The sequence below is a fragment of the Dipodomys merriami genome, unplaced genomic scaffold, assembly GCF_024711535.1.
Source record: "Dipodomys merriami isolate MVZ:Mamm:240054 unplaced genomic scaffold, mDipMer1.0.p SCAF_16, whole genome shotgun sequence".
Lineage (NCBI taxonomy): Eukaryota > Metazoa > Chordata > Mammalia > Rodentia > Heteromyidae > Dipodomys > Dipodomys merriami.
In genome coordinates this window covers 34,920,778-34,929,747 of record NW_027202937.1, presented here as the reverse complement: position 1 = coordinate 34,929,747, position 8,970 = coordinate 34,920,778, and the positions used below count along the sequence as shown (strand labels likewise).

Sequence of the window (8,970 nt, the reverse complement as noted above, 5' to 3'; positions counted from 1 at the left end):
TCATCCTGGACAGTTTGTGCCTGGGGAACAGGCAGAAATGAGATTTCCAAGAGAAGGGTTTAGAGGAAAGTCCTTCCAGCTCAACAGTTTAAGAAGGTCACCAAGTGGGGAAAACACTCAGCATGACTATAGTTTTTCTTGAACATGGAGACTTTGGGTAAAAGTCATAACATTGTTGGTTGGATGGAGAAAAAAACCTTCACAAAATTCACAATTTAACCAGTTGAATTGAATGCAGCAAAAACTATGTATTATTTTAAATATGAATATCTAAAATCTCAAGCAGATTGACAGTAGTTTTTGTGGAGACAGGCTCCATAGCTTCTGCCACTTTTCAAAGTACTTGTGACCCTCAAACTGGAAGTTACTGACACAGAAGGCTATGTGATCCTGCCTGGATTTTAAGATTTAGCTCTTGCTAATCATCTCTTGTGTTCCAAAACCTTTGTAGATCAACTCTTAAAGCAAATACTCACAAAAGACCCAAAATATTTACAATTCCAAGGTGTAAGGAATCAGAAGGTCTACAGCCAAGTCACACTGATCTCAACTTATTATCTATCCTTCCTGCCTACCAGTGAGATGACTGTCTTCACATTTCTCCCTTGGGCCAATGTTCTCTTCCTTCTTAAAACACACAAAGTACTAGTATCTCCATCAGTAGGCTCCTACTGAATACTACCTTCTTCCTCACCACTTTCTTTTCTCTTTCTTTTTTTCCTCCTTCCTTCCTTCCTTCCTTCCTTCTTCTTTCCTTCATTCCCTCATTCCTTCCTTTTGTGCCAGCCCTGGAGCATGAGCTTAGGACCTGGGTGCAGCCCCAGAGCATGTTTTGCCCAGGGCTAGCTCTCTATCACTTGAGCCACAGCTCTACTTCTGTGTGTGTGTGTGTGTGTGTGTGTGTGTGTGTGTGTGTGTGTGTGTGTGTGTGTGTGATTAGAGACCAGAGTCTCTAATTAATTTCTAATCTCTAATTTCTGTCCTGGCTGGCTTTGAACCTCGATCCTCAGATCTCAGCCTCCTGAGTAGCTAGGATTACAGGCATGAGCCACCCGTGCCCAGCACGTTTCTATTTTTAAGTAATTATTTTCAGACACCAAGAGCCTTGATTTAGTGAGCACATATTTGCTTCCATACTGAGTCACTTATTTTAAAATTATTCCATGCAAAATGACAAAAGAGAACAAGGGGAACACATCATGATATAAATGAGGACCTGTTTTCCCCCAAATGCTAGGCAGTCAGTCAGACAGAAATTCTTAGAAAGTAGGAACAACTGCAAACCCCCTCCCCAATCCAATCAAAACATCCCTGCCGGAACAGAGTGACTTGTTTCTTTCGGATTTTTTTTTCTATTGGAAATGAGTGGTAAACTGAGTTCAGCTTGGTGGTGTTTTCTTAGCTGACTCTAGGCTACAATCAGGCCATTTTCGGACACATTCCCATGTAGGTACCAGGGGTGCTCTGGAGGAAGCTGTCGACGCCTGTTCAGCTAATTTAGGTTTTCTTTGTCTAATTACTGTGGAGCTTAGGGAAAAGGAGCCCGGCTCAGGGCAGTAAACTGACACTCGGCCTCTGTGTGTGGTATCCAGGCAGGATTTGATGGAAAAAGCCTGCTTCCACTCAACTTCAGGTCACTGTCTGGGGCCAGTCCCAGCCCAGCCCCCTCCTCCCCACCCCACCTCTCTTCTTCTCTGCAGACCCAACAGCGCTCTCAGCCAGGGACAACCCCCCCCCCCCACACACACACACAGAGACTGCACCACCAGAGGCACCAAGAGCTGGGACAGCCCCCAAGGGGCATAGGTCTGTTCCACTAGGATTCCCAGTGGAGCTAGGAGTAGAGGAGCTATGCTCTTGATCTGGCTTGCTGTGTGAATGCCCCTTGTCTAGCCTTACACCTCTGCAGGCTCCTCAGCACACACATCCTTGCACTGATTTCTAGAGACCAAGATGCACCAGCTTTGCATTCCAGCCGGTCCCTTCCCTCTGGGCCTCTCCATCAGTCCCTGTGTGGCCCAGCCTGCTCTCAGCCCTCAGCTCTCCTCCCTGTTCCCAGCCCCTATCCCTAGTCAGACTCCATTTCCCTGCACGTGTAATCCAATAACTAACTGTCGGCTCTCATTGCAAGTGATTTCTCCCGAGGGTACATCTCTCCCTGAGCCAGGCTCTTACAGAGAGGGATCAGCACAACTGGGCATCAAAATTTTTTAACAGAACTTAGTTTAGCCGTGGCACAGTTTGAGTGAAACAATGCTGAGAGTGAGGATGTGAAGTTACTGGCAGTAAAGCACTCTCCAGAGTTGAATGGAAATACAGATATTCCCTCTTCTCAGGCTCAGCCTTCTTGTTGCTTTAATTTTCTTTTTTCCACCCTTTCTTTCCCCCACAAAAACATTTAAGTGCAAAACTAAAAAGAAGTGGCAGCTAATACAAACTTGAGTCCTATTTGCCCCACATTTTCATTGTCTCTAAAACTTGGCCCAGGTTTTTCCATCCAAACTCCTCTGTTCAAAGTTCTGAAAACGTCCACGATTTCCTGAGGCCCAACACTCTGGGACTCCCAGCGCTCACTCTCTTATGGACAATCTCAGGGCCAAAAGGCTCTGCCAGAAAGAGAGAGTATTGGCACATTACCTTTGGGCGTCTGGCACCCTGGCGTGCGGTTGAGGGCGGCAAGTTCTAAATAAAGTTGACAGATGGTGTCAGTTCGGGCCCTGGGGAAGCCGGCTAAGGAGGGTCCTGACAGCACTCGAGGCCAGACAGCAAGGCCAGAGGAAGGCTGGGAGGAGGGTGGGGAAAGGCGAAGGGAAAGGAGAGGAGGGGTGGGTCTACTGTAGGGGTTGGGGGGGGGAGGGAGGCTGGTTTCTGGGATGGGAATCTGGGCCTGCTGGAAAAGAACACAGAAAGTAAGTTCTTGAGGTCATAGATAGTCGAGTTTTGCTAGGAGTGGGGGGTTGTCCTACCAAAATGTGAGTTAGTGTGTGACGCCTCCGTTTGCAAGAGGGTGGATGGGGAAAGGGAAAGGGTCCCAGAGAGGAATTACAAAGACTAGGCCAAACCCCAGAGAGCGAGGCCGAAGATAAGAGAGGAAGGCAGCGGCCAGGTTAAAGGGGTGGAGGGGAGTGAGCAAAGCGGCCTGGGCGCCCTCCCCGGAGCGGGCAGCGTCGAGCGCGGAGGGGGCAGGGCGGGGTAGGGGTGGAGGGAGAGAGCGTGGGAGGGAGGGAGGGAGGGGGGGAGACCGCGGGGAGGGCGCGGGAGGGAGGAAGTCCGAGAGACAGAGCAAGGAGCGCTCCTGAAGGAAGACGTCGAGCTCGTCTCCGGGGTCCGGGCCACGATACCAGGTGGCGGGCGCAGCTGCCGGGCGTCCGGCCGCTTCGCCTCCGCCGCCAGGGAAGCGGGTTGCACAAGGCGGGGACCCGGGATCCGAGAGGGATGCGCCAGGCGTTGTCTTCGGCCCGCGGCGGCGGCCGCCGCCAGAAACCCCAGAGGAGCTGAGGGAGGCGACGCCGAAGCGCTGGCCCGGAGTGGCCACTGTTGCAGCCCTGGTGGCGGGCTAGGGCGCTCGCCCTGTTTCTGGGCCGATCTCATTCCTGCGCCTCAGCTCCCGGCCCGGGGTCCGTCCCCGAGGCCCAGCCTCGCTCCCAGGTCCCAGATGACCACCGAGGGCGGGCCGCCGCCGCCCCCGCCGCGCCCGCCGCCAGCCCCGCTCCGCCGCGCGTGCAGCCCGGCCCCCAGCGCCTTGCAGGCCGCCTTGATGAGCCCGCCGCCCGCCGCCGCCACCGCAGCCCTGGAGACCACCTCGTCGTCGTCCTCCTCCTCCTCCGTCTCCTGTGCCTCGTCTTCCTCCAACTCGGCCAGCGCCTCCTCGATCGCCTGCAAGAGCGCGTCTGGCGGTGCCGGCGGCGCGGGCGCCGGGAGCGGGAGCACCAAGAAGGCGAACTCGGGGCTGCGGCGGCCCGAAAAGCCGCCCTACTCGTACATCGCGCTCATCGTCATGGCCATCCAGAGCTCCCCCAGCAAGCGCCTGACGCTCAGCGAGATCTACCAGTTCCTGCAAGCGCGCTTCCCCTTCTTTCGGGGCGCCTACCAGGGCTGGAAGAATTCCGTGCGCCACAACCTCTCGCTCAATGAGTGTTTCATCAAGCTGCCCAAGGGGCTCGGGCGGCCCGGCAAGGGTCACTACTGGACCATCGACCCGGCCAGCGAGTTCATGTTCGAGGAGGGCTCGTTCCGCCGACGGCCGCGCGGCTTCAGGAGAAAGTGCCAGGCGCTCAAGCCCATGTACCACCGCGTGGTGAGCGGCTTGGGCTTCGGGGCCTCGCTGCTGCCCCAGGGCTTCGACTTCCAGGCGCCCCCGTCGGCGCCGCTCGGCTGCCACGGCCAGGGCGGCTATGGTGGCCTCGACATGATGCCCGCGGGCTACGATGCCGGTGCAGGGGCCCCAGGCCACGCGCATCCGCACCACCACCATCACCACCACCACGTCCCGCACATGTCGCCTAACCCGGGCTCCACCTATATGGCCAGCTGCCCGGTGCCTACGGGTCCTGGAGGCGTCGGTGCGGCAGGGGGTAGCAGCGGCGGTGGGGACTATGGGCCAGACAGCAGCAGCAGCCCAGTGCCCTCATCCCCGGCCATGGCGAGTGCTATCGAGTGCCACTCTCCTTACACGAGCCCTGCTGCACACTGGAGCTCGCCTGGCGCCTCGCCTTACCTCAAGCAGCCCGCTGCCCTGACACCCAGCAGCAACCCCGCGGCCTCCGCGGGAGGCCTGCACTCCAGCATGTCTTCCTACTCTCTGGAGCAGAGCTACTTGCACCAGAACACCCGTGAGGACCTCTCAGGTATGGCATACTCAGGGCTGGCCTAGGATGCCACTTCTAAAGCTTCCAGGCCTAATGGCCCCTGTCACTCCTCTGGGACAGGTTTGAGGGTTCTTGGGAGGAGGATGCTGGGGGAAGCTGATATCTTGTGGGTGGGAGGAAGAGGATGGGACTTACTGCCAACCCTGGCATCCCTGGCCAGGAGCTGGGCCTCCAGAATTGCCTAGCCTCCAGGATGGTGCCAAGTTGGGGCCTTCCTAGCCGTTAAGGATATCCTTGTGGATTTCTCCCAATTTAAAAGGAACAACTTACAGAGGAGGCAGTGGACTTTAGGAACTGTGTCTAATCCTTCTGTTCTTTCAGAGTTTCTTGGTTGTACTATTGTTCAAAAGTAAATGTCAGATACTTGTACCCTAGGGTATAAGTGGGAAAGGGTTCTTAGCTGAGCCATTATTGAGGGAACAAGAGAGGGAAGGGCAGAGGAAAAAGCTGGGCAAGGTCTCATCAGGAAGCATCAAGACCCCCCCCCCCAAACACACACACTACGCCCAGTAGACCATGATGATGATACAGTCTGTCCTGGGCAGCAGGAGGGTCCTGCTACTCCCCTGAGAAATATGCCTGGAGGTCAATTGCAATGTGACTGGCCTAATTGTGTGGGTTGCAGATTATGAAAATTTATTGACTTGTGGGAAGCAGTGAGAGTGGGGTATAAGAGAATTGGAGTGTTTGGCCAGCATTATCTGGAGAGCAGAGATAAACCCTTATTAACCTCTCCGAGGCTCCCACAAGGATACAGATTAAAATCAGCTAGCCTGCCTGTCACAGGCAAGGACCAAAGGTTGCCTCCCCCCCTCACGTTTATCTCCCACCCCAGCTAGAAAATGGTTCAAAGGATGATGCATACTTTATTTGCTTGTGTGCAACAAGAGCATTGGGGGAGAAGGAAGCCCAGAAATGGGCAAAAGATGTTGGTTTCAAGGATGGGGAAATTTTCCAAATAGACCTTTTAAATTCGGGTCTTAGAGGTTAACTAAACAAAGACAGTCTAGGCAGGACCACACTGGAGAGGATTTTAGCCTGACTTAACCCACTGAGAACAGAATCTTGTTCAATTTTATGGGAATTTCAACAAGTAACCAATGCTGACAACCCTCCCCTCCTATTTCCCCCTTCCACCGCCTGTCAATCTCTCTTAAGCTCAGGTCTGGCGATCACTCTCCACTTCTCTACCTCCTAAGTCCCTTCTGGTCAGCCTCTCCTGGGGCAGGCTCTACTCAACTTGAACCCCAATTCCGAGACTTGCAACAAACATGAAATTAAAAATCACAGAACAAACTTTTCTGCATGACACTGTCATCCCACTCACACAGCAGGCTCACATTCAAGCTCTCAGAAATCCTAGGATCTGGAGGCAAGACCCTTTGTCTTAAGTGGCAGAGAACTGCCCAGTTGCAGCAGGCAGGCCTCTCCTCCCTGTGGGATCCTCCTAGCTAGCAAGGCTGGTCTGGGAAACTGCCGACCTCAATGGGCTGTTCATTCTTCCCTTGTCCTCTAACTCTCAAACCTCTCTAGATTATTCTTCCCCATTTTGTTATCTCCCTGGTGAGTCTGAGACCTAGGCTTCCAAGGAGCCAGACGGTGTCCCTGGCCAGTGGGGGCCTAGCTCTCCAAGTGCAGCCCACAAGGCCTTGGCCTCTCCTGAAATCCAGGCTCCGCCAGGCCCCATAGGGATCCTAGGACACCTTCCGAGAAGCACAAGCCAGCGTGGCCCTGCGTCCCAGCCTTACCAGCAGGCCGAGCTTCCTACCCTCCTGCCTGGACCCGCGATCCTCAGGAAAGAAACTAAGCAGACCCGCCAGGGCTCTTCATTAGGAGATAGGGCGTTGTGGTCCCTCGGCACTGCAGCGACTCTGTTCAATGGCGCTGGCTCTTGGTGGGGCCTGGCCTGCTATTTGTGGTGCAGGAGCCGGTGCCATGCTGGACTACAGGCGCAAGAGAACGCACCTGTGTGCAGTGGTGGGCACACACCGCAGACACTGGCTAGCTTTCCTAGGATGGCAGCATGCTGAGCGCCCCAGCCGAAGTCCCGACGCTGGTCGGCTCAGTGGGCGATGGGGCACTGGAGCCCGGCTGAAGCCCTGCTGGGCCAGATCTGGCACAAATATCCCGCTGCTGAAAGGACCAGCAAACAACCCTCATCTAGCCCCGCACCTCACCGAAAATGACCCAGCCTGGGAAATGCGGAGCCGGACACGCTCAGGGCAGAGAAAGTAAAAGCAAAAGTGGGTGCTAGGTCGACGACCGCGAGAAGCCTGGCTCCTGCCCTTGGGAAGCCTAGTACCGTGCTTCTGCAGCCGGCCTGAAGTTCTCAGTGGGACTCCTGGCATTGCCAGGGCCCCTTACTGGAGAACATCTCGGTGCCCCGCTGCCCAGGCTTCTCTAGAGGAAGCAAGGCACGTTCTGGGCTTAGGCTGATGCATGCGGAGGGGAAGAGGACTGGCTTTCCTCCCAGCACTTCTGTTGCGGTTATTTTTTATTCGCTTCACAGCATGGAGAACGTACCAGTGCTTCCCCTGAATCTCACCTAGCTACTTAGTTAGAAAATAAGGTTTAAAGTGAAGAGGTGAAGATGTCAGTTACATTCTGGGGCAGAACACTTGGTCCTCCCTGCAGCCAGAATTCTGGGCCTCGCTAGTGTGGTCTCCCAGCCTTGCACACCCAGCATCCCTGCCCAGCCTCTGAGAGGGAAAGGGGGGAATTTGGGACCCCTGCCCCAGGATCTTGCTTTGCATTTGGATATGTAAAACCAAAACAAAACACAGTCATCCTAGGGCCGACAGTTTGAAACTTTGACACACTTCTAGAGCTAGCTTCTCTGTTGCCTGTTTTATAGCAGTATAGAGAAAAGTACACTAATCACCTTTAGTCAAAATTAGACACAGTAAATTGAAATTAAAACAATAGATCTCAACATCAGCTCGATGACTTTGTGTCTGAGTTTTTCTTTTTCTCTCTTCTTTCAGTGGGACTTCCCCGTTACCAGCATCACTCTACTCCAGTGTGCGACAGAAAAGATTTTGTCCTCAATTTCAATGGCATTTCTTCTTTCCACCCCTCCGCTAGTGGTTCTTATTATCACCATCACCATCAGAGTGTGTGCCAGGATATTAAGCCATGTGTCATGTGAATGGACAGAGGCCATGTGGAGGCCGCTCTCCCTGCTATTCTCCTCCTCTCTTTCTTGAGAGGCCGAACAGGAACTGCAATGGACTCACAGAATGTGCACTAGGAAAGCAGTAAGTAGCATGCTATCACTTAGCCAGAAAGCCCTGGCAAGCCTTGCTCACCAGTATTTGCCTACAATTGGAAGAGGAAACCCTTGCTAAGGTAATGTCCCATATGAAGGATATGCTAAAAACTTAACCACGTGTAAAACATAAACATGGAGCTCTGGGATTGCCATTACCTTAAGTAGTCAGGGTCTACAGAAAGAAGGAAGACAAATTGTGTGTCTCTGTGTGATTTTCTCATGTGTGCTTTTAAAAAAGGCAGTGCTAAGCACAAGACTTCAAGAGAGCCTCATTGTGTTGTCTAGCTCAGTAGAGAATTGTTTTCCCCAAATATTATGTTTGGACACAGGTGCCAAAGAACATTATGAAGAAATGATCTAGAACTAGTGAGTCTAGTTTAAGAAAATGGTTCTCAGTATTGTGACAATACAACGATATTTTTTACAAAGTTGTTTTCTACCACCATATTTTAAAGTTATTTTTATGATCTTCGTGTATACTCACACTTTGCTTGTATTTTAAAAGGAGGATATATTTGCACTTATGTATACTTTTACAATTTGCCAAAATATTTTGATGTAAAATTTTCAATAAAATGTATATAACAAATAATTGCTTTAGGAACTTATTTCCTTTACTGGATGTCCAGGACACCCCTTCCCAGCGAGCATTGCAACTTTATACTCCCTGTCTCTAAGCTGTATAATTGCCGCGGTGTGGGGTCTTGGTAACTCAGGCCAGGTTCCGATGTGGATCTTCTTAGGAGAGAAAGAAAAGAGAGAATACTCTCTGAATTCTTTCTCTACTTTACCCTCATGTCTCCTGGACAAAGCAAAAACAGAAGGTGAAAA

General features: G+C 52.6%; 1 protein-coding gene across 1 annotated transcript; it reads left to right on the top strand.

The window, feature by feature from the left end:
* Window positions 1-3,283: 3,283 nt before the first annotated feature.
* On the top strand, window positions 3,284-8,731 carry Foxf2 (forkhead box F2). Its single transcript, XM_070023493.1, has 2 exons — window positions 3,284-4,847; window positions 7,853-8,731. The coding sequence occupies exons 1-2, from the start codon at window positions 3,656-3,658 to the stop codon at window positions 8,014-8,016; spliced, it is 1,356 nt and encodes a 451-aa protein (XP_069879594.1). The 5' UTR covers window positions 3,284-3,655; the 3' UTR covers window positions 8,017-8,731.
* The last annotated feature ends 239 nt before the right edge of the window (window positions 8,732-8,970 follow it).

Coding starts and splice junctions, on each gene's coding strand:
- Foxf2 (XM_070023493.1), top strand. CDS start 3,656: ATGACCACCGAGGGCGGGCCGCCGCCGCCCCCGCCGCGCCCGCCGCCA. Junction 4,848..7,852: donor CACCCGTGAGGACCTCTCAG/GTATGGCATACT, acceptor CTCTTCTTTCAG/TGGGACTTCCCCGTTACCAG.